Source organism: Plutella xylostella, chromosome 25 (genome assembly GCF_932276165.1).
Source record: "Plutella xylostella chromosome 25, ilPluXylo3.1, whole genome shotgun sequence".
Lineage (NCBI taxonomy): Eukaryota > Metazoa > Arthropoda > Insecta > Lepidoptera > Plutellidae > Plutella > Plutella xylostella.
In genome coordinates this window covers 8,965,538-8,992,349 of record NC_064005.1, presented here as the reverse complement: position 1 = coordinate 8,992,349, position 26,812 = coordinate 8,965,538, and the positions used below count along the sequence as shown (strand labels likewise).

General features: G+C 35.8%; 1 protein-coding gene across 1 annotated transcript in view; it reads right to left on the bottom strand.

Moving 5' to 3' along the window:
* Positions 1 to 26,812, bottom strand: part of LOC105384853 (neurexin-1) — a 114,580-nt gene that overhangs the window by 64,984 nt on the left and 22,784 nt on the right. Inside the window, exon 4 of the mRNA XM_048630086.1 lies at positions 6,551 to 6,695. Within this exon, the coding sequence (XP_048486043.1) occupies positions 6,551 to 6,695 (145 nt within the window). The remainder of the gene's footprint in view (positions 1 to 6,550; positions 6,696 to 26,812) is intronic.

Below are 26,812 nucleotides of genomic sequence, written 5' to 3'. Positions count from 1 at the left end.
AAGAATTAAAAAAAAACTAGGACAGATCGAGTCAGGGCAGGTGCGCTGCACAATGAAAAAAGCCTGCTATATATTTGCCCTAAGTTTCCAGTTTCAGGGGTCACTCTAAGCAACGAAAAACTGAGTTTCGAAGCGCTGCTGTGCTATCCATGACTCTATCTCGTTGTTTTAAACGTACCTACCAATTACATAACAGTTCTCCTTCGTTCGTTTTATGAAAATCTAGAGATTGATTGATTGATTTTCACAGGTTTTGTTCATAATATTATTCCGCGAGCTTAAAAGTAGTATTACTTGCAAGATTCAAAAAAGTGTCAGTGTTTCAGTCTATCAATAGCTTCATACTAAACTGTTTTTCGTTTAATATTTGGAAGTTATTCGCTCATAGTCAGTGGGGGTAAAATTGTTATAAATAACCCCCACCGTGTCGGCATTAAAAAACTTGAGCATTTTATTTCTAGCAGTAAAGCATCGCTTAATATTTTGGTTATACAGGGTGTTGCAAAAAGGGTATACTAAGCCGAAACCTACATGTGCAGCATGTTATATCTAAGCCCGAAACTGAAATCAGAATTTGAAAATTCGCGAAAAAAATATTTCATTTTTCATAGAAACTTTGTTGGTCACGTGACTTTTACTATGGAAAAAAATTTTTTTTTTTCGCGAATTTCCAAATTCTGATTTCAGTTTCGAGCTTAGATATAACATGCTGCACATGTAGGCTTCGGCTTAGTATACCAATTTTGCAACACCCTGTATAAAAGCGGCGCCATCGTAGAAATTATCCTTTCACAATGGCGAGAATTTTGTTAAAATTTATGGCAACTTATAAATGAACCGCAGTAATGTTTCATATAAAACTTTCCTGTTAACTTGCATTAGGATTAACAGGAAAATTGCTTGCATAATATTATTATTTCATGAACTTATAAAGATTTTATTCCTGGTGAGCTTATTATTATTCTAGAATACTTAATATCATCAATATCAGGCTACCTATATTTTCATGTTTTATACTTTTTGTAACGTGATATATGTAGATATAGCAGTAAAAGAGTTATAGTTTTTTTATTCATATGTAGTTGTTGAGCGTCTACAGAGTCTACACTAAGAATAAGGTTGCCTGACCACCATAACGAAATTGTATTAAAACCTTGCTCATGCAATTTTATTGGCTGATCAATGCGTTCGAATATACCGCTCTGCTAGTCCGCGTGGACAGGCAGCCTTATGGTATATAACCTAACTTTTCCAAATTCCAGCCAGCATCCTAATTGATTGACCAAGTAGGTCGCATCCGGATCCGTCAATCACATGCGTCGCACGAGCGTGCGGTCGCCGCCACCGCTCTCCCGCCAAATCCATCCGCCATATTGTGACGTCATCACACTTGACATTTCACGCGTTTATTTCAGCGCCATCAATTAAGGCAGGGGCTGGTTATGGGGTCACTCTAGCTTAAGAAAAACGAAACGACACTATCTGCCGTAGTCCAAGAAATTCTTTACAGGTCCGGCGCAGTTCCAGCACAGTTCAGTGTCTGTGAAATTATTCTTTCATACATTCTCTATGAACGTATTCACACTTGTCAGTGTCAGTATTAGTGCTGTCACTGAGAAGTGTGAACTGACTGAACTGCGCCGGAGCTGTGACGGCCCTAACACTGATAATTATGAGCGATAAACCTTGCGTGACAGCTCTCGTTCATTCGTTATTAGTCAAGGTAGTGTGACCCTCTCAGTGTGCCTTCGATGTTTATCATACTGAGTGGTCAATCAACTAGGTATGCACGATCGCAAGTGCTGCTAATGGATTTCCAACCGTATTGAAAAACAGTTAGAGTTGAATTTCCTTGCCAGGATCGGGAATACGTTTTATTCGATAGTGTAATTTTAGGCGTTACTTTGTATGTCACTTTAATAACGTAAGTGAGCGTCGAAGCAATTATGATCGAATATAAATAAGTACATAAATTTACTCACTTAATAACTTGAAATAAATACGTTGCTGAGTATTTAGTAAAATAAAAATAAATTAAACCTTTTAGTATGCCTGCAAATGATTCAGGTTGCATTGTTTTCCTTTTGTTGTACTATATTTTAAAACAAAGCTATTTAATAGTCTAGTTTGATATCAGTATGCTCTGTGTACAGCAATAATACCCGAGTAGCTTGGATTAGTGCCAGTGTCAGGTTAAATTACTTTAAATATTTATCATACAGATAACGCGTGATGCATGCTTGCATACGGAATGCTTATGGTTATTGGTCACACACACACATGGGAAATTCTCTTCCACACATACACACACACACATAGAGAGACAGATCGGTTGTCATAAAGTCAGTTTCTATAACTCTATCTCACAATTACTAATAATTTTACAAGATTAACTGCACTTTGAATTCGTCCGGCGCACTCTGAGCAGTCAGCGACTGACGCTATTCTTACAGGCTGACTTCTCACCATGGACAAAACTAATAAACCCTAATCCCTCACGTTATTTTATTCTATTCTGAAGTATACGTGGCTCTCTCATCCAACTAAATTCAACTCAGCCAGCCTATTTCTAGACTTTCTTCCTCTGGATCATTCTAAAGTCGGTCCAGCAGTCCGGAGAGCGTCATATTCTAATTTGGTCTATTCGTCACAACTTGAGAACAAGTTTGTAAGAAATAGGTATAGTAAAACTTATCGTATTGCTATAAAATATGAGATAAATCTTATAAAACGACAAGTGAAATTTATTCCATTCGCCGTCTGCGTTCTCCGAAATGTTTTACAAGTCTATGCATGATCTGGCCAAGAATAATAGTTTCTGAGGCTTCATAGATATATCTGTTCTGTCGAGTGTTGTAAACTCAGGCGCTACGAAACTTTAAAGTTGTTATTAAAATTCAACAAACGCTTCGGAACTGGGAAATAGAATTCAAATTGCTTCACACGGAGTTTAGATTCTAGACTTCAGTTTAGATGCACTGTCTAGATATTCTAGTTTATTTCATCCATTCGTTCGGGGCTGTTGGCTGTTACTTGAAATGTCCCTCTGGAAATTGCATTTGGGTTGAACAGAATTATTTTCTTTGTTTAAAAGTAGACGGTTTTATTTAGGTATTTTTATCAGCTGACCATTTTAATACCTTTCTCGCTTCAATTTCTTCATTAATTTGCTACTTTACTACAGGGTGTTGCAAAATTGGTATACTAAGCCGAAACCTACATGTGCCGCATGGTATATCTAAGCCCGAAACTAAAATCAGAATTTGGAAATTCGCGAAAAAAATAATTAATTTTCCATAGTAAAAAATCACGTGAATAACAAAGTTTCTATGGAAAATTTAAAAAAAAAATCGCGAATTTTCAAATTCTGATTGCAATTTCAGGTTTAGATATACCATGCTGCACATGTTGGTTTCGGCTTAGTATACCCTTTTTGCAACACCCTGTATATTGAGATTTGTGTCACCATGTTAAACACTCGTTAAAGGTGGACAAATTTATGACAATAGCATGAAACCTTAAGGCAAATCTTACCCAGATTTAAATGATAAAAACAATCAAATTGATATGCACAAGAGATCGTGGACAGGGTGAGAGATAGACGCGGCGCGACGGTCGGTCAGCAATTAGGCAGACTGTAAAAATATATGTATAGGTACGAGGTCATCCAGGTAACGGAGAAAATGCAGCCAAGGTCAAAACGTACCTATTATTTTTTTTTAGGCTGAGAGCACGACCGGTTAATACTTTAGAAAGAGAATTCAAATACTTTTTGTAGTTTTTTTAATAACTTAAGATTGTTTCAGATATTATACTGAATATGAAGTTTCAACTGTTACCAAGAAACAGAAAATGTTGCTTTCAACCACAGACTTTCAACAAATACCTAAGCATAAGCATATCATAAAAAATTATTTATTTTGCGGTTTAGCTTTGTGTTTGTTGTAATTATTATTCTGTACGTGTTACTCCACCTACACACTTTCCGAAACATTTATTTCTGACTTTTTCTTTCCCTATGTCTGTAGGCAGTACCTACATTGTATTTAAAATTCAGATGTTTTGTATGGTTTTAGCGTGGGCTGTTTTACTTCACTCTTTACATTCATCATAAACTTACCACATATTTTTTTGTAAATTAGAATGCTACTTAAACGTGACTACGTAAATAGGTACATAAAAATAATGTATTTACACCAAGGTTGCAACGGTGGGTGCTTCCACAAAGAGGTTTAACTAAATTGCTGCGATCCAAAAAGAGCAAACAAAGCGTTTACTATTCTTTGCATTCCTTATTCTTTCCTTGATGGCGTATTACCAGTATTTGTATAGGTCCGGTCACCCTAGGTAGTCAGGGTTTAATAACTATTCCTATCATCATTAGCCACCAACAATTACACACGCTGAGCATTGGCTTTAAATTCCACGCCATTCTTCCTCCTCTATATTCATTAAAAATTACGATTGTTAACAACATTATCGCAACCCTGTCCAGAAAACCCTTCTAAATAATTTATACTCGGTAGCTACTGGTGCAGACGCTAGGGTTGCCTCCTCGCGGGTGGTTCCGTCAGGAGTCTCGGAGTGGTCCCTGATGGATGTCGCGCGTTTTGCATGCAAATGTCCAAGTGGATTTATGGCTGAATTGTGGAGAGCGCTGTAAAATATGATTGAATTTTCCTTGAGAGCAAAAGTTATTTTTGTGTGAGAATTCTTGGGAGTTTTGAAATGACCTCGAAATATAAAGTGGCTTTTTACAAAATGTTCAGCTACCATACATAGTAGCATGCGTATTTAAAATTAATATAAACTTTACTTAAATAAAAGTATAAATAGGTACGTTTGAAGCTATTCCATTTTATGTTAACAATGGCCAAACATTATGCGGAAAACAAACGGGTAGATAGCTGGGGTCACTGCGGAAGTCCACACGGGACACGCCTGGTACATAATGGAATTTGATCTCAGAATTTGCCGCAAACACACATTCTCCATATAAACAGATGGAATTTAAAAACCAACCTTATTTTTACATAAGACAAGCTCATTATTATTCAAAATACGACTTTATTTATAGCAGCGGCAAGTCTGAGAATAAGAATTGCTCATTAAAATAAGCCTTACAATTTTCCAGGCAGAATTTTCGCTATGTCTCTTTTGTTCTATTTTGGATCTAACTTGTCCTAATTGGTCATTTTTAATTTAAACTGTTTAAAATTCATTCGTCATTTCGGTAAACCTAAAAGGGATGTGACCGTTGTGAGTTATCTCTTTGGTTATATCTTTATATCATAACAACATAACAAAGTACACTAACGTAACCGGCCGCAACTTTCTAGTTTTTATATTTTTAATAATACCCAACTTAAACCAGAAGATATAAGATATAGCAGTAAATTTCACGGGCAAAGCAAAAGTTACGGCTACACAAAATAGAGCTTTGTTTTTGAATTGAAAATGTAAGTCGTAAATTTATTTAAAACCGCCGTGTACTAGCGGCTACATCTGTGGTGCGGCCGACCATTGAATGCTTACATTAAAATTACTTTAAAGCTTTCCCGTTACAACGGGGAAAGCTGCGGTCTGTCCGTATTGGCTGTTACGTTATTGCTGGATGGATGAAAACGAGGTTTTTGTTCAATAGTTTTTTACACTGTAACACGAAAAAAAACGTTTTAAAATTATCCATTACCAGAAATATGAAAGCCACCTAAATTTAAGTTTCGGTAAGATTATGATTTATGACATTTCATAAATCAAGTCTATCCATTCAAAGGTTGTCTGGAAGATATCTCTACTAGAAATTATACCGCTATTTATTCCTATTTAAGGTTGCCTGGAAGAGATCCGCCAGAAGAATTATACCTGTGTCATTGTTTTTAATCACCTATTTTACCTATTTCATAAATGACATAAACAAGTAATTATTTATCTGAGGCGGGTGCTTAAATTCTTGGCTTTAACTCCGGCTGGCTGCTCCAGGTCAGAATTCTCGTATTTCTGGCAAAGTTCCAGCGTTCCTGCCGAGCGCATTCGCTGCTCGATCTCTGTCGAGTAAGAACCACTTCTACCTTTACTTTTTGTTTTAAAAACATGTTGAAAGTATAAAGTTACTTTTAATAGTGGTAAAGGTACGTTGCCGTTGTCACTGATTTTCTTCGTCTAATCCTAAAAGTCTGAGCACAAAGTAATCAACCAGCCAGAAATGTTGACACTAGTGGTCCTCTAAAGCTAAAGGTTTCGCAAATTTCCAAAAGTCGTATAACAAAAGATATTCAGAATGACACCCTCAATCGCATCCTTTTCTCTTACTAAATCCTTTTTTTAACACTCTTTATAAGTTACAATTGATACGTCATTGGAGGAGGCTCCTTTCAAGCGTTCCAGGATTCAGTAAGATTCCTCTATAGCTCTTTGATTCACATTGGAATTTCCGCTACGAGGGGCAGCGACAGAAACAGAGGCGCGCCCGTCTTTTCCATGTACTGTCACATACATGCGAGCAAATTGTTGATGTTCAGTGGTGGTTACCCCACTGGTCTCCACATACCTTGAGGTCCCTGGAGTGGCGCAGTTCCTGGCGGCGCGGCGGCTGCCCCGGCAGGTCGGAGTACACGAGGTTGCGCACGGCGCCGCGGAACTTCGGCTCGAAGATCACGGACGGCAGCGCGAGGGTGGTCAGCTTCGAGTTGTACCTGCGACAATAAAAATGTTCCACTTAAAATTACTTCATCTTCTTCCAAAAACGGCGATACGGCTCACGACCTATCACGTGAGTACAAAATTAAATGTACAGCGAAAAGCGGGTGACTATGCGCTTGCGAGCCACCTCTGACTACCTCTTCGAGGATTACAGTCGTGAGCATTTATGTATGTATGTACCAAATGACTTCAATTTCTTAAAACAGATGTACAGGAGTTCGTATTAAATGCAATGTAAAGCTAACTACTCAATGAAATTAAAACCGTTCTACCAACTCTTTCAAACAAGAGAACCGTGATAAAAATACTATACAATAACTTAACAGCTTTAAAAGTCCGTTACAAAATCAAAGCTATCACTGTCGACGGCAAAAAAGCGAGCCGACAGCGGCCGACAATAATCTAAATTGCTTTCCCGCGCAAAGAAAACAAAACACAACGTAATAAAATACCCTCCTGACCTATCGCTGTCCACTCCAGCGCAGACCGGGGGGTTACTCTATACTCACAAAAAATTAACGAACGAGAGCTGTCGTGAAATCGGCACGTTTAATACAACGACATAGAGTCGTAGCTGGCGCCGCTGCGCTCCGAAACTTAGTTTTTCGTCATATAGAGTGACCCCCCGGGAGCTTTATAAAATTGTTTATTTTACGAGAGCGACGACACGACGAAAAAATGAACGTGTAGGACACGTGACGTCACCAGCGCAAATGAGGCGGCTGCACGGCATAGACATACGCTGACGTGCATACATAATAAAGATAATAATAGAGGTATAATTTAAGCTTCATAATTAGTCAACTTCATCAGCCTGTTCGACATAGGCCTAGACTAGACCAAGGAGGGTAATACAAATGATATTTTCCACTAACCTATGTCAATGATCTGCTGATAGAATGCATCTGGTAAAACAAAAAACTGCATTCGAAACGGAGCTACTATGCACAAAGAGACACATAGGTGCACTATATCAATCTAATACCAAGTCTCTTTTTCGATCTGGGGATAGCAATAAGCTGCCCGATGATGGAGCGGCCATTGTCAATCAAAGCTATTAGAGTATCATGGCAGAGCCTCATTGCCCACGCTTATTTGGTCAATCAATCAATCAATCACTCATTCCCTCCCAGTGTTTGTCCTCTGAGATTGCTTTCGACTGCTGATGACGACTGAATATCCAAGCTCGATAAATGGAGTCATTGTGCAGAGAGCAATTTTATTAGTGATGATAACGCATCATGGTGCTGGACTGCCTGATACCCTAAAAAAATAAATATAAAATTATCTTCGATCAAAAATGGTGCAATGGTTAGTGACCCTGACTTTTATGCCGAAGGTCCCGGGTTCGATTCAAGCCCTGGGCAGATATTTGTTCTCGGATCTTGCTTGTTAATATTTATAAAATAATATATTCATCTATGTATCTGTGTATGTATATGTCGCAGGCATCTGGTTTAATCTCCTGTTTGATTGAACCGCTAGCCCGTTCATTGGATGACGCTATTCAGTTGTATGACTAGGCCGAACGTTGATTTTATAAGCGTCACAAAACGTCCAACTAGTTAGCGGACTTAAAATCAGTCAGGTGGTGAATAAAACAAATATGGCGTCTAACAGCGAACAGCTGACACAAAAAGCACTTGTATTGTTATTTTTTGCAAATAAATTAGCTTTAAAGTGCGTTATTTATGTTAAAATAGTGTGACAACATGGATTTACCTATTATTACACCGCCGGCGGATAGTTTCTAAGAAAAAAATGTGCTCAAACTGGATAATTATGAACAACAATATCAAGGTACGTTTATTGTTATTGTTTAGTTAATTTGTGAGATGAGAGCTTTGTAACATAGTGTTTTTGTTGACTCTTGTCTGGTCATGTTCATCCTAACCAGACATTACAAAGTTGCTATACTATATCAAATTTAACGACTTCGCTGAATAACGTTCAGTCAAGACGTTGGACGTTACAGTCAACCACTTGACGAGTTGTTCTTTAGTCATACAACTGAATAGCGTCATCCAATGAACGGGCTAGCGGTTCAATCAAACAGCAGATTAAACCAGATGCCTGCGACATATATATCAGCTGTCCGAAACCCATATTACTCTGGCTCTGCCTAATCCTAATTATATCGACCCCTAGCTCGTACGGCCGTATGTGAGATGTCCCTACATATTGTGAGATGTCCCTACATATTGTCATAGGCATAATTATGTTTTCCAATATGTCGCATTCACTGATCTGTGTCGTACTGTCGATTATTGATAAAATTCCATTTCGTATACGTACAGTACATACACATACTTATTTACGTACGTACTATTGTACCCACAACACGTCCCAAAGTTCACTCGAGGTCACGTATTTTAAAATTGCTTTCGCTCAAACTTAAATTATTGTCGCATCGATCTGGCGGCTCCACATTGGCAGTGCATCGCCGTCAGATGGAATATAGGTACTCGAGCCAATTTCGTTTCGTAAACTAGAAAGAAGCAATCGGTTTTGCATTTAAACGGCTCCAGGATCCAATATAGGAATAGTTCTTGAGAGTGTGAGTGCGAATACGTTGCTCTCGAACCGATAATAGGTAAGTAATGTGAAGGCATTTGGTCCTAAGCTGACGAGTAATGGTTTGGCCTGATTAGAGGTGATTCTTCGGTGTAAGGAATAAGTATTGGTTAAACAAGGGAGATAAGTAAAGGATTAAGTAGAGGGTTAAAATTGACCTGCATTATTATTTGACAAATATTTTAAGACTAAGAATAATTATAGGAATAGAAAGAAGCATTGCCATCTATTCTCATAGAGAATTTAATAAAACGGGTCTAATACATACACAGGCCAATTCACGGTCAGGGTTATTGTCGTTATCTCCACGCATGGCAGGCCTATTGGAGATATATCAAAACACAAACAGGTGTCATCCAAGACCCGAGAACAACATAATAAATGTCTGTAAACAAATATTTTTCCAGGAGTATTAGGGCCATTATTTTATTTTAGGGACCATGATCGGTCCCCTACAAAGAAACATTTTTAAAAAATTAAATAATGAAATTCAGGAATATAGCTACCGTCTGTAGCAATTAAATAAGACACCGGTCACAGACAATATAATGAATTTATGTTAAATAATTTATTTATTTACAAATTACGGTAACTCTGTTGTTGTTTTTGGTAACGCAATTGTTTTTCATACAAAAATTGTCTGTCCCTCGGAGCGAGTCATATGAAACAAGCACAACGTGTGTAAAAAATTATAATGGAAACAATTTTTTTGAATATTATAACGAATATGTCATTATTTAAACTTTACTTCACGGTAATAATCATGATTTTATATGAACATATTATGGGACAATTAATATTCCTGGCCGAGTCCCCAAGCCTAAGCAAAAATACACCTACACTAGGTTACCCTAGGAAATTCAATCATAAATAAACTTTTTTTCACTTTCTTACACCTAAGATCATTTGAATGGCTGTGTATTTGTATCGGAGTGCAGGAAGGAGAGCGGGACGGATAAAATGACCAAGTCTTTCGGATGAGAGTCCTGGAGAGAAGCGCGTGTATTTATTGTGACGCCACTGAGTTACCGGCAACATACGGTGAGTTTTATAGATATTTATTATTTTATTTCATGCAATATATGTAATAATTAGTAACAATTATTAGGGCATTTTGATATCCCATGTATGTGTATTTATTTAAGTACTAACTTCAAATAGTTATTGTTTTACAACTGCGTTACCGCTACACTTCGTTACTTTTTCAGTAACGCAGTTGTAGCTATAGTAACTCAGGGGTTTTTCTTATAGTTTTCAGGTATCTGTTACTCAATTTATGGTACAAATATAACATTTGAGCATATTATATTGTTACAGTATAACATTTCAGACTCAATGGCGTAAACAGCGGCTGAAAAACAACGGCTTTATAGGCAAAAAAAATGAGAAATATTTCTTAGTATTAAGTTGTTATATTTTCAGCGATTTTAATGTTTGATATTAAACAAAGAGTTCTGTTAATTTTAGTTTGATAGTTTTTTTCAAATTATGATTAGTTTTAATTGAAGAAAGTATAAAGACTGTGATTGAGATACCACTGTGTTACCAATTAACCACAGCGTTATCTATTTGTCCCTCGTTTCCTGAGAGTATTCACAAACATTTTAGCTACTCTATATTCAAAAGAATGTTAAACTAAATATAATAATTAAAAAATCACCTTATTTAGAGCTATTTCTAAAACTTTGAGCAAAAAATTATGATTATTTTGTCCTTTTTTCGAAAAGTATTGCATTAAAACTTATTGATTGGTAACGCAGTGGGAAACTTTATTATAGAATGTATAACAAAACTGAGAATATTTTGTAATTTAAACTGTTAGATTAATGTTTTTTTTCTTACTTTTTATCTGGTATATGTTTACGAACCAAAATATATGTTCCTAACAATAACACATAATTTTGTATGAAAGTAACGCAGTAGTATTTTTTTCTCATCGTTCCTCGATTAAACGTCAATAACTTTAAGAAATAGCAAGAAAACATCGCTGCAAATGTATTTAATGAATAATATAAATGTTAATTAACATAAATAAATATTGAAAGGTTAATTAATAAGAAGTTTATTTTTGAAAAAAATATCTGTAAAAGTATGTCAAATTGTACCCAAAATAAAATAATGGCCCATTAATCGATGGCCCCGGCTGGGATTCGAACCAGGTACTTTCGGCACAATTTCAAGAGTTACTAACCTCTGTGCCATTCGATAGATCTTTATCCTTAGTTATATTATCTTATTTCATTTCGCCACCGTACCATTGTTAAATTAACCTATGAATATATTAAAATGAATGAAACAATTATAAATGTGGTTGCATATTTGAAAGTAAAATCCTTTGAGAGGAATAAACAAATATAAGTAGTAATAATGAATTCCCAATACAAAACCTCAACAACTCATTAATATGACCATGTTTAATTGATAATTTCAAACTAAATATTTATACTTTCAATTACACTAACTTACGATCATTTTAATTGCTGTAAATATTTTATAGTAATTGAAAATTACAAATTGTTTAATTTTATTGGTGATGAGATGTGGTGCAATACTATAAAAAAGTTGATCAATTATGATGGTTAAAGTTATAAATCGCATCCAGTGACATGCTTTAGAAGAGGCCTACGTCCAGCAGCGGACTACTAGTAAGCTGAAGACACCTTATACTAAGAAGTAAATTACCTTATAATAATTAAGTTAAAGTTTCATTAACAGGTGTGTATGTATCTGTGCGTATGTCTGGCTGATATCCCAAAAAGCGAGTGACGTATAAATTCGCTTCACTTGCACTGTAGGTACATGTAGCTATATTTTTATATTAGGTATCTAAGCTATTGTAAAAGTTGGTAACCCGTGACCTACATATAAGAGTCGCGCTACCGTTTCTCTCCGGTCAAACTCTCGAGCAAATGTAATGAGAATTAATCCGCTTGGAAACATTCTATGGGTGTGTGTCTATCTAGATTATAGCTATGACAAATAATATTATTTTAGTTTTAATACCTCTCTAAGGACATACAAAGTGTATATTATTATAAAAGAGAGTAAAGCCAGTAGTACCGAAATTAATAGTAGTTATTACGGAAGGAAAAATAAGTTGTTTATTAAAATTGTAATCATTATGCAACAATGAAAGCAATAGAAATGGCTTAATATTGCTGGAATTTTAACTAGAATCATATGTTTTTGGATACAATACATAATTACAGTGTGGAAATGAAAGTTTCAGGCTACTTTTTAATAACGTTATTCATGAACGTGAAAATAACAGTGAATAATGAGCTACGTACAGAATAGACAGACTGATAGACAGACAGGCAGACAGCAGAGGCTTGTGAGTACGTGCTGTTAGCCTTTTTATTTTATTTTTTGAAAGGGTACTTCAATTAGGTTTTTTTAACACTCTAAATGCTTAAATTTAAAGACACAAATTCAACATTTCGGACACAAAATTTAGCCAACCAGCTAATTTATATATTCTCATGCATTTTCAATAATTTCCACATGGACTTAAAGAAGGAAATGTAAGTTTTTTGCTAATTAACTCACGAAAGAAACCATTTGTGAAACAATATCATGTTTCCACTGAAAGTTGCTCGGGAGCTGAAAGTAAAAACGCAGGTGAGTATAATAATGCTTAATGTTGTGTTTGTTTTTGAGGAACCGAGTTTCGGTTCAGTACCAGTAGAATTCCGGGAACATTGTTTAAGCTCTTAAATTATCTACAAATTAACGAAAGCTTACTTGGGTAATTCTACCGTACGGATTAAAAAAATAAATAAAAACAAAATCAACTTTTACGCATATTGAAGTAGATTTTTAACTTTTACATAATGATGGGAACATTAAATAAAAAAATCAGAGATATAGTAGAATTATTTTAGGAAAAAATATGAACTTTTTGTTTTATTAAATAGACACGAGTGACTATGAAGTCGACATGGGTGATACAATCCATGTTTTTTATCATAAAATAATCATTTAAGGTTCTCAACTTTATTCTATAATATTATTCTCATTACATATAAACCATAATATGTTTTTGTCTATTGAAATTATATTTTGAAAAAAGTTTAAAAAATATATTAAAAATTTCGACAAAAGTGTCTTCACAAATGTCGAAATTTTTTGATGGTGGAAATTTAGGTTTTATTAGGTGACCACAAAATAAATATGAATCAAGGTCATCAGAATCATATTAAATGAAAATAATACATTATTTGGGACTATTATTCCAAATATTTTATTTTTATTTAGATCAATAATCTCAGAATCGCTTTTTTCATCCTTGTCTTTTCCTTAGCACATTTTGTAATAAGTTTGATTTGATAATCGTAAACCTTTAATGGTCTAAAATAATCTGCATTAATCCTGGTGCCTCCTTTTTTTTAAAAACTTTATTTTTTTAAAGTATTTTCCATAATTACTGTATTGTTTGTGTCAAATTTCTTATTCTAGCATTAATTTACTCATTTTAATATTTATTACTTAAACCGTGTATTTCTTGAGCTTTAACTTCGTCTTTACCCCTATTTTGGTAAAAACCCTAAACCTAGGTAAAAAGATCGGTACATTATATAGTATAATTAACAGAAATTTCACAACACACTACAAGCTACAGTCACTTGTGTCGATCAAATAAAATCACAAGTGTCGACAAGACATATAATAACGCCTGCATCGCATGTTTGATACATCTGTTAACTTTTTTGACATATTTATCTCAGTAAACAATTATATTAGTGAATGCAATAAGCAATAGAAAAAAAAATACACAGTTAATAGATATTTGACCAAAGTCCTAGAAGCATCTGTCACCTCGTGTCGAACAAAATCACAATTGTCGAACAATTTTTCATCACGCGTGACATCGACATTAGTGAGAACATCGACAAAATACGCCATATCAGCTTCAATATGATGTTAAACTTGTGCATGTTTTAAAAATGTGCTAAGTACTCTCATACTCACTAAGTCAAGTAACAAAAATTGTAATTGAATGATCCATTTATTTTTTATAGCCTCCTCATTTGTGACAGGTCAACTTTGACACAGGTGTAGAACGTATATTGAATTTTGAATTACAAAAAAACTATTCATTCCCCACGAAAATTTTAGACTTGGCAATGACAGGTGTGGTTTAGAGTTGCCATTAATAAAAAAATATGTTCACAGAGTAAAATATTTACCTTCATAAAATCGTGATTTATGAACGTCGACATTTGTGACTATTTTTTTATAACGGTTGTAGAATGGTCTGTATTTTTTTAATTAATTGTTGGAAAAATATAATATTTAACTATGAATAAGTAAAAGTATTGTAATTTATTTTATTATGTGAAATATAATCCTATCTCTACACAATATTTTTTTATAGCTGCTCAAACCGTGCTACCACGCTCGCGAACAATCGACACGACGTGACAAATCACATAGTGTCAATATGGTTTTTTCAATAAATAATGAAAATTTTCATTATATTTTATGGAGAACACATAGAACACGATCCCGGCTTGATTGTGATAGTACATTATTAACGTCTAGGTATTATATTTTAAGAGTTATTTCACGCGAACATAAAAATCGATGTTTGGTAGAATGACCCACTTATTATACAGACAGACCGACACCGACAAGAAAACCAACCGTGTAACTCTCCTTTTTGACGATGTAGTCCGCTAATAAACTGTAGTCCGCTATTAAAGAAATCTAAAATATATATTGTGCAATAAAGTATCAAATATTAAAAATAAAAATTAATATAGAAAGAAGATGTAAGTCTTAGCTTAGATGTTGGGTTTGTACACAAGTTACAAGCTATGTGTGTATCCTGCACAACCTCCCGCACTAGGCTACGCTATGACTCGAAACGAAACACTCTCAAGACCTAAACTAATTAAATTCCAGCTTCAGCCGTCATTTCCTGTTTCCTGAAGGCTTCATAATCTAGACTTTGCTCTCGTGCTAGGATATTCCTGGAGCTTATTTTCTAATGCTTTTCTCTAGTATGTACTCAGAGCTTAGATGAGGATTTTGTGTCGTTTATTTAACAGATGGATTTAAAAAAAACATCAAGTGTAATTTTATTCAATATCATCGCCTCTTTTTTTGTTTAGCGAAGATCAAAGTGGATCAGAATGACCGCCTTACTCAATTAGTGAAGTCCTTTTGGCGGGTATTACATAAATAAATTATAAAAAATCATAATCCTCCTTTTTGATTCGCCGTAGTCGGGTAAAAACGAACTTTAAGCTATGACGTAGCGGAGTTCAAGGAGTGATAACATTTATCTGACTTTTGATAGTTTTGATAAATCTGAAGTTTTTGAACTTTTCCACTATGTAAATTTATTTATTTATTACAACTTTATATGCACTGCAATTAAAACTTTTAATTAATTCGCCTCCGTTCCTCTCGCTAGATACTCTTATTCAGTATTTTTTATTCTCATTTTTTTTTACTTATTTTAACATTTCCATGTAATATTTCTCTGAATACTATTTCAAGAAACTTGTGATAAATATGAAAGTAAATGTAACCGAGACACTGAGTTATAGCCTAGAGTAGACTAGACTATTCCAGTCAGCCTGGATGTGGGTCCGTCGTACGAGAAAGTTTATCTTTATACGAATTAGGTCATGGACTTTTGTACGTCCGAGTCATATCTATATGTAGGTTTACAATTATCTATTTGTAGCTCAGAATAATAACGTCTTTGCGCTTCGCTACTTGTCGGTAAAAAATGTTGCTAAAATTGGATTATATGCCCAAACTAATATATAAAATTTGGAAAATCGCAAAAAAAAAAGACCTAATTCTGTAAAAAATATCCCCCTACGGCAAACTATAGGTATGTGTTAGTTTCTCACATTGCCTGCCGCTTAATACAATAAATTTACACCATGATACACTCTGAGCAATATTTAGTGTGTCACGAAAATATTACAAATAAAACAATTCATTCAGGAACTTACCATAAAAATATTATCAAAATGGCGCTGCCTATAAGAATCCTGTTCACGGCCCACATCATATTCGATTTAACCTTTCATCTTTTAAGATTACATAATTTTGACCCTCGACCTCAAACCCTATTCCATTAGCCACAAGGACTAGTCTCGTCTACATTGTGCTGTGAACCTGCATACGACCTCGGCGAGGACTCTGAGTGACAGTTCCGAAATCCAATCTAACGTGAGGAAGAGCCGCGATATACAGGGTGTCCCACGGACACACCACAAGGAGTGGAAGTACCTTAAATTCGGAAGATAGAATATTTTAGTAATAGGCGACTACATTTCTGTTATAAATATAATAAAAAGTGCTTTTACATAATTTTACGTAATCAAGGGGTTGATAAGAAATCAAATCCGCTAATTTCATAGCTTGAGCCCTTTATAGCAACTTATTGGACATTAGGTATAACGTAAGAAGAAATATCAGATTGCCGAAATCCTCTTCTCGCATTGTCGATGTATAAACGAAGATAAAGATAACTTTTTTTTTTAAACTATAACTTTTTCATTCACGCAAACTATCAAAACCGTTTCAAAACCGTGTCCCTGTTCCGCAGTTTAATTTAAACAGTTCCAACACAGCAGCCGCCTCGTTAGCCGCCGCTGCGTCGGAGGCACGCGCGGCCTCCAAACTTCCCCCTGTACTACAAAGTGGGGGATTTGAGGATGCAAGTGAGCTCACTCAAGTGTGACGACATTGAAAACTTCTTGAGGAATTTGGGATTTCTAGTGGACAGTCTGTTGAGTGATGTAACGTTAACCTTTCCACCCTATAGATACTAATTCGAAATAGTTCTATTTATTTATTTATTTCATACTTTATTGCACACTTATGAAATATAAGTTTTAAAGATATTTTAGAAATCTTTCAATGTCGAATCACTTCTTTATCTTATTTAACGACAGATTATGGCTATTTCTGGAGGAAAGGGTATAGATTATCAAGACAACGCCTCGCCACACCCCGGCTATTTTACCAAAGCTTGTAAGAAAAAAAAAACATTATTTTAGTACTTGTTGAAAGGAAAGCAAATTACTTGGTTCATTTTCGTCTTTAATTCATCCAATAAACGTAATTTCCCTCAACATTTTCGTTTATTTCCCAGAAGATTTACTGCAAACACGAACAATGGAGCCAGCCTGATTAAATAATAACTCATCTCCATACAAAACATAATAAGACTATTAAATATCATATTTCTACTAAACGGAGCGTGGGACTCCCTCCAGCCTCCTAGACTGATGAAGACAGATTTTAGGTTGTTCTTTCGGAAAGGCAGGGTAAGTATTAGTGCATTATTTGGGACAAATGTATTTCATTATAAAAAATATTAAAATTAGCATGTATTCAGAGAAAAAGTTGAAAGCACACTAATCTAACTTCCGGTATTTACATTGTACATATAATAAAAACACCAATATAATATTATACTCCTTCTTAACGAGGAAAGTAGGGAAAGGGTAAACCGAGGGCGCCGAATTGACTAACTTAACAACTGTTTGTTAAGTTAGTCAAGTCCTTCATAAAACCCAATACAGTATTTATCTATATTTATTCATTATTTTATAATGCAACCAATATATACTCAGGGGGAATGAAAACGTTTCACTCACAAATTCCATCACCAAACACCCCCAATTTTTTTAAACATGTAATTTAAAATTTGAACAAAATATTACTGTTATTACTTGATTATATCCTGATTCTCGGTTGAATTTACCTCAATGTTGCAGAAGACATCATTAAGCTAGCCTTTTCCGTTCAGGAGTAATTTGGTGCTTTTCTAAGTGGAACCTTTTTATTGCCCGTGGGTGATTATAATCCGTGTCACAAAAAGCGTAGATAAAGATCACAGAATATCTCCCTCGCCGCTAATTAACATTCCCCTCGCGTCCATATTCCGCTTTATCGAAGCAATCCAGTTTAAAACCAACTGGAGATGTCACTTCGCAAGTTCAATATTGATTTTGTTACGCTCAATTTGGAGGCAAGCTTCAGATTAACGCTGAAAATACACGAATTAGCCTCGAAATTACATGATTTTCTTATCAAGACGTTAGGGGCAGGACACGTCTGGTGCAAAGTGTATGATAGCGCTATACTATTGGTAATAATATTTCAAGGTAGGATGATTTACATAGTAGGTATATTATACGTTTAATATTTTTTATGTTGCCCTATCGACAAATCGACAGTATCGTTAATGCCATAGTTATAATACTTATTTAAAATACATACACGCAGAGAACGTAACAAGACGGGAGGATTTTTGCTATTATCTCCAAGCTTGGCAGACGGTTTGGAGATCTCACACCACAAACATTTAAGGGGTACTTTCATAGATATTATTTCTACACTGTTGGTACATTTTACATTTCACTACTTTTTCCAAAGGATTATTTGGCGTTACATTACCATTACAATGGAAAATGCCAAAGGGTAAAGCGCCATTTACACAGGCGATGTAATAAATATCAGGAATACGACCATAAATTCTGAACCAATGCATCGCATGTTAGATATTGACCGCTGGAGTAAAGGAAAGCCATTATTTTGCGCTCCGATCACATGACATTGTAACCCGTTCACGACTGCAGATATCATAGTGTATATGTGAAGGATTATCGAAGAGAAAGGAATTTAGTTTCTCATCCCAATCTTCACTTCTATTTTTCGTATCTTTGTCAACCCATACTACTCTTTTGGATAATTTGAAACTTTTGCGTGCAATCATTACATTGTTTTTTTTCCTATAGTGCTGAAGTCATAAGAGTTTAACCAAAAGGGTTAAGGAAAAAAAACTTTCTGGCATTCGGATCGATCTAGGTATATATTTCGAAACTAAACTGAGATCGGCAGACAGACATACATATACATATTTGCATATATGACTCTCGTTTTTTGTCGAGCAGACGGTACGTTAAAGAACATGGCTCAATAGCAGGACTGTCACAACCCTCTTACCATCAGAAGGTTTCATAAATATGTATGATGGGAGTTTCAGGATCGACGAAACTTATCGAATTTTACCTATCGACCGACAATAGAAGTAACTGAGGGTTCCTGTAGCATGACTCTTAGCTTAAATTGACACAGTATTTTTATAATAATGTCCTCCTAGCCGAATTTCGTCCACGGCGGCCAATCTCAATTGAGATCAGCCATCTACGCAGGAGTAGATTATAGTGCCCAAGTGTGTGCGCAGTACACAGGAGCACTCTCTGTTCCATCACTCTCATAGCCCAATGGGACGGATTGACCGACACGACTGGAGAGAGCTAGGCGCAGGACCGAGTGCTTTACATGCCCATCCGACAGCATGGATCGTTTCACTGTTTCGGACATCAGGTGATCAGCCTTCTATGTCCTAACCAAACTTAGAACCACAATTTAGAATCACAAATTGATGGTCCCACCCTGGAATCGAACCCGGGACCTCCGGGTCATGAAGCGAAGCTTCTACCACTAGACCACAGAGGCATTTTTATAAAGAACTATCAAAACAAGAATTTATCAGGACCGGAAAGGAAATTTAACCAAACATTATTTTACAAAAGCGTACGCGTATTTACAAAAAATTACAATTACGTGTTATTTGAAACCTTCAAAGATTATAATCATAACTAAGCCATTTAGCACATTTTATTCACTGTAAGCTTAATGACACGACGAGGTGGAGGTAGCGTCAGCAGAAACGCTAGATTAGCACCGACCGCGGACAGGATCCGGAAATAACGGCGGAACCTGCGATAAGGACGCGGTTGACGCATGACGATGATCGCAGGCATTTTAACCGCTGACCGAAAATATGAGTATTATACACTTACGTGCAATGAAAAAGTTCCTCCTGCCATTGACGTTCCATATATGTCACTGGAAATTTTTCATTGCTTGTGAGGGTGTATTATTGTATTAGTTAGAAAAACTTCTGCGATATAAAGCTCTACGGGTGATCCGACTATTTATTTAGATTTTGCTGGTGAAAGTTGACTTGATTGATAGAGTTTTTTTTAAGCTATCAGCCGAAAAGTAACGGTGTAATAAGTGTCGACGTATTATTGATTTGTCTACCTACGAGAACCGGAGGGGCATGCTATGTAAAAGTGTACTCTAAAAAAATAATTCATTATCCATAGTAAAAAGTTACGTGACCAACAAAGTTTCCATGGATTTATTTTTTTCGCGAATTTTGAAATTTTGATTTCAGTTTCGGGCTTAGATATACCATGCTGCACATGTAGGTTTCGGCTTAGTATACCCTTTTTGCAACACACTGTATACAGAATTAAAAATATATTATTTATAAACCAGTTCTATTTCCTTCACAATACCCATTTAACAACTGTTAAACTTAAAGATTACGTTACCTCTTTTAACATGGCGTAATGAAGAAGATAATAAGCAATGACTGTCACAGTACTCACAGTAAACCTTTTTGAACAAGATTGTATAGTGCCACAAACTTATCTGTTCCGGTGAGAGCGAACTAAATTGGTCCATATAATCTATGTCAATATGAAATTCATTTAGTAAGTAATGAGGTATGGACCAATTTAGTTCGCTCTCACCGGAACAGATAAGTTTGTGGCACTATAGTTACATTGTACAATTCAAGCATTTGCGTGACTTGTCAACTGTCAAGCTGATTGTGAAAGCGACATAATTGCAAACCGTACTTCATAAATCTAATGTTGTTCTGAAATATTTTTTCATTGAAAAGTAATAATCTTGGCATTGATAAAAAATAAGGCTTAAAGTCATTTTAACACTAGTGTTTGTTACTTTTTTTGTTTGTTGAACTTGTACAATAATAAAACTTTAGATGAGTTCAGTCTTAAACCGTACTGGAAAATAGAGGCTTTACAAAACATTATAAGTAAGTGTAAGTAAGACGTTGTGTGCCCATGGTCGTATTAGTTACGCATGTCCATATCAGATAGTAAAGACAATTAGACACTACTACGACTGAATTGAAAATATCGCGAATTTTCGCTATAAATCAAAAAGGTCACTACTTTTGTCGTTTCGATATTGAATATTTCCGTTGGAATCTAAACATCAAACATTTATTCCAAGACTATATTTCAAATATTATACTTACAAGGACTGTACGTTTTATATTAATATCTTTGACACGATCTACAAGGACACAATTACAAAGTGGAAACCATTTTACTGCTAAAAGAAATGCAATAAAAACCTTAGACAGCGTTTGTAACATAGTAAGGAGTGCAAGTCACTCAATTCTTCTTGCAGTGTTTCCAGACGTAATTACTTTCGTCGCCATCCCTCAATGTTGCCAGTAATATTACGTCACTTCCGGTAGCGCCGTTTTACACCGCAGACCGAGTTAAAACAAACTGAATGAAGTTAAACTTAAAGAAGTCTTAAGTTTTTCGCTGCATTTGTGATTGTTAACATTGTTGAAGTCTTGTTCCTGTTATAAAATAATATGCTGAGAAACTGCCACTATGTTGTCTAGCGGTAGTAGATGCTCTGCTTCATGAACCAGAGGTCCCAGGGGCGATTCCCGGGTCAAACCATCAATTAGTGTTTCTAAATTATGGTTTTAAGTTTGGTTAGGACATAGAAGGCTGATCACCTGTTGTCCGAAACAGTGAAACGATCCATGCTGTCGGATGGACAACATGGGCATATGTACCTAAAGCAGTCGGTCCTGCACCTAGTTCACTCCAGTAGTGTCGGTCAATCCGTTCCATTGGGTTATGAGAGTGATGGGACAGAGAGTGCTTCTGTATACACACTCAATTCTCCTTATCTCATAAACAAGTACAACCTATGCGACCCCCAGACTATGGAGCACTCATTTACCCTCCTATCCCCTGTGCCCTTCCACCTGCACTCGGGAAAACTTACTCCAGGCCAACCAGAATGCTATCAAAGTTGCTTCTTTTTGGTCTGGACAAATTTGAAAATTAGCATTTTCACCGGCACGAAAGTAGAAGAAGAACAAGTACTAGACAACTTGACAAAACAATTCAGAGGTAATTTTAAACGGGGCTTATTGGCATCGTCGCTGAATAAGGCTCTGTCGCAAGTTACATCTATCACGGAGCCCCACTCTACATGCCAGGCGCCCGCATGTGACGGTATTCGGGAAACATTTTATATATCTTGTACAGTTGGCAAAAAACTTTATAAATTTTCGATATTCACACGGTCCAGTGATCGGGGTAAGAAACTCAGATGTTAGTAAGTATATACTGGTATATACCTACATAAATAAAGTTACGTTTTTTTTAAATTTTCAGATGCATCATTTTGTCAGTTACAATCTCATTTTAATAACACAAATATCAGTCAATGTTCACGTTATTGCTGACGGTACTTCTAAGTTTCCTACTTTGCCGCCACATTCGCTCCTCTATGCGGTGTAATTCACAGGATGGTTGCTGTTTGCAGGATTTTCCAAATACTATCTAATTTTTGCTTGTAAGTATTTCATTTGTCATTATGTTTTATTTTATAACTTAGTTTTTAAATTAATTCAAATAAAAAGACACTCCAAGATTGCTCAAAATCTACGACAAGTAAGAAAAAATACAGTAGGTATACGGTCAGTTTCACAAGTAGATATTTACCTTGTATACACACTTTTATACCTTGTCTTATGAAGGTGTACAATAAATACTCGGCATGACTTCAAGAAGATCCGATGAAGCTGGCAACTTTAATTTTGTTCTCTACTATAAAATATACATGTAGAAGAGTTAGCTACATATAACATCTTATCATAAAACTACAACCAGTGCAACTTATTTTATACCAAAAAGAAAACAAAAATAGGTAACAATAAAGAGAAAACCTATCACAACAGTAAAAAGTTTTTATGTTATTACAAAAATGTTGATTCAACAACAGCGCTTCAAAAATATTTGTTTTTTTTATGCTGCACTTGTAAACAAACTTATACAAAAGAACGAAAAGGTCAACACATTAAAAAAAAAGAGTTGAAAACCAAGCACCCGACTGGAGCGAAATAATTTATGCTTGGTTAAAAATTTTGTATGGTTTCTGAGATTTAAGATTTTTTATTTTTATTTCAAGTTTTTTCTCCTTAATAGGTATATTCTTTAAAAAAGCCCTTTTTCGAACGGAGGCTGATTCATGGATCCTGTGATGAATAAAAGCATTTTAGAGTACTTTATTTAACCTTTGAAAAAAATAATAGTAAGTATACCTATCTTGTAGTAGCGTGAACGTTAAAGATATAGTTAACGGAACTATTTGTTTGGTATAATTTTCTCGTAAGCTCCCACTCCGCTTTGTTGACAAAAGCTCCAGTGCTGAAGCTTTGGGAAGCTCTGACCTGAATACTGAAAGCTCCTCGTACTCTTACATCTCAGAAATCTGGATTTGTGACTCACGTCTTGTGCAAAATCTTGGTTTTCAATTCTGATTCGCAACTGGGATATTTTTCTAGGATATGTTTGTACAGAATAGTATTTGGTAGTCTAAGAGAATTTCCAACAATACATAGTAAAACAACATACGGGTAGTTGACGGTGCCACTGTCTTTCTGTGATAAGGCTGTAAATGTTTAATAAACATTCCATGGCACTAAGGGTCTTTTAGTAAAAGCACTAAAAGTATGATCCCTTTATTCGCCGAGTAAGAGTGACCCTATTCAGTGACACCGAACGAACGTCTACAGTTATTGCGTTTTTTTTGTGTGGTTTGAGAGTCGTTTGTAAACTCAATCAGAGTATTTTTTTTTTAAATACTTACTATAAAATCAACGTTTTTAGGATGGCAGACGGCGTCATAAAGTAGCTCTTCCATTTAGGTAAATTTAGTGCTATTATTACTGGAAATTTTTCATTGCTCGCGAGTGTATGTGTATGTCTGGCCAATCAGTGACTAGCTGATCCCTGCAGCATGGTGACAAAACCCTAGCCCAGATCTAGTATTTGTCACCGACACGCCTAGAGCAAGAAGTGACTAACATTCGCTTAGTAATCGCCGAGCAGTCCGGAATAAGGTGCCAGCACTCTTGTCGTTAGACTCGCTATAAAATGTTGCGACGTTAGGTTTATCGTAAATTCCTCACAGAGCATCATCCATCTAGTTGATATAAAGCTGTATCTACAGAGTGTAGCAAAAACTGTATTGAAATCTTTAGAAGCGGTTGCTTTCTTTACACAGCCAGTCATTCTGAGTTACATTCACTAACAAGTTGGATTTTATTGTATGAATAGACACTATTCTTTACTCCTCTTTCAAATCGAATTCGATTTTCTATTCGAATCACAATTTATTCCTTTTCTTATAGGCTAACATAGTTGTGGCGCGAACACAAACTAAAATAAGTTTTACTTACTGGAAGTCACCCGACTGGTACGAGTATACGAATATACGACTGCTATGCTATTTTAGTCCTTATATCATGAGCAGTTAATGGTGAAAAGTGCCTGTACGTTGCCTGAGGGCTTTCAATAATATAGCGAACACGCGAATCCAGTCTAGCTGTTGGTCACGATAGTACACTAGAGGACTCGCTAGGCTCAAAGCTTTGAACTGAACAGTTCTTAATTTGACAGACTTAAGAGTAAATTTTGAACGAAAAGTGTCTATAGCCTGTGGCGCCCTCTGTACAGGCTTTGGATTCAAATAATTGATGCGTTTGTGACTAGACTGATCGAACAGTTCGTTGCTTTATGACCGCGGGCAAAAAAAGAGGGCTATTGTTTTAAAATTTATGTTTGGCTATTGTTTTAAAATATATGTATCCAAATTGAATGTTTTTATCCACTATGCTTAACCATAATCATTAATTTAGTTAGTTGATTTTAGTTAATTAATGTAGTTTAGTGTTGTGTGTCGTAAAAGTGAATAAATGTTTTATGTATCTACCACCTGTCCCATAGATATGTCCAGCATATTCTGGGCAGAGAAACACTGCCTGCTGCTAATCTGACTGGCTAATCCTTCCACCACAGTGATAAACCATAGTCAAGCTCTTATGTTTGTCACCAACGCGATAAGAAGAAGACCAGATTACTAATTTATTATAATCATCGACTGTAGAACTTGTTTGTTCATATTTTACTAACAAAATAATAAGTTAGCTTATCTTAGCTACATTTCATGAAATCATGATTTTGCCAACTGACAGTTTGAGTGTTGGAATCTGAAGGTTGTTTAATTGTTCAGGAAGTTCACTGAACCGTTATGTATTCAACTGCGCGAGCAGCAATTATGTATTTTAAACATGGATCTTCGGTAAATCAGAATAACTTTCCATTAATGTAGCTACCTAATTGAATAATAATAATAATTGTTTATTTTAGTTTTATACCCATAGTAACAAGTAAATTATATGAATTATTTTGTTTTATTTTAAGTTTCATGTCGTGCAAAACTCAATCGATTGTTTATGGTAGTACTACCTAAATGACTCACTAAAATACAAAACAGACTTAATTTAACCAAAAATAGAATTATATGTATTATTACTAATTCTGATTTCTCGGAAACCAAGGGGCTAAGCCAGAAATAGCTGAAAATGCATTTCTGTTAATTTCACTACTAAACTATGTAGTTCCTAACTAACTGCCTCTGTGGTCTAGTGGTAGAAGCTTCGCTTCATGACCCAGAGGTCCCGGGTTCGATTCCCGGGTGGGACCATCAATTTGTGTTTCTAAATTGTGGTTCTAAGTTTGGTTAGGACATAGAAGGCTGATCACCTGATGTCCGAAACAGTGAAACGATCCATGCTGTCGGATGGGCATGTAAAGCAGTCGGTCCTGCGCCTAGCTCTCTCCAGTCGTGTCGGTCAATCCGTCCCATTGGGCTATGAGAGTGATGGAACAGAGAGTGCTCCTGTGTACTGCGCACACACTTGGGCACTATAATCTACTCCTGCGTAGATGGCTGATCTCAATTGAGATTGGCCGCCGTGGTCGAAATTCGGCTAGGAGGACATTATTATTATGTAGTTCCTAGAACCGTGTGCCGTATGACACAGTCGATAGTAATAGCTGTCCTTGACCCAATGTCATTACGTGTTCAGTGGAATCGGAATTCAAATGACTGTTTCATGGAATCGGTTTTGAATCAAAAGTACATGCATACGGTGGAATTTTATCAGTGAGATACCCATGACATTGGCAAATACACCGTCTGAATACTGAGCAAGATTTCACTGAAGGACTAAAGCTGTGTCCCCAGTAGGCAAACTGTTAGCGACTGACTGAGTTTGTGGCGTATCGATTTAGTACGCTCTTCCATATATTTAAAAATGGAGTGTCCACAGTCTGCTAGTTTAGTACGTAGTTTGCAGCGTTACGCGCGCCGACTATATCAGTATCTCGCCGCTACCAGTTTGCCTAGTGGGGACACGGCCTAACTCTAAAATAGGGGAAAATTTATACTCGATTTCGAAGTTGATCCATAGTAAAAGTTGCTCTGTAACCGACAGGAATGTCCAGGATAAAATTCCACCCTGTCTGATTCAGTTTGTTAGGGCTTAGAGTAGCAAAACACTGGAGGAAGCTAG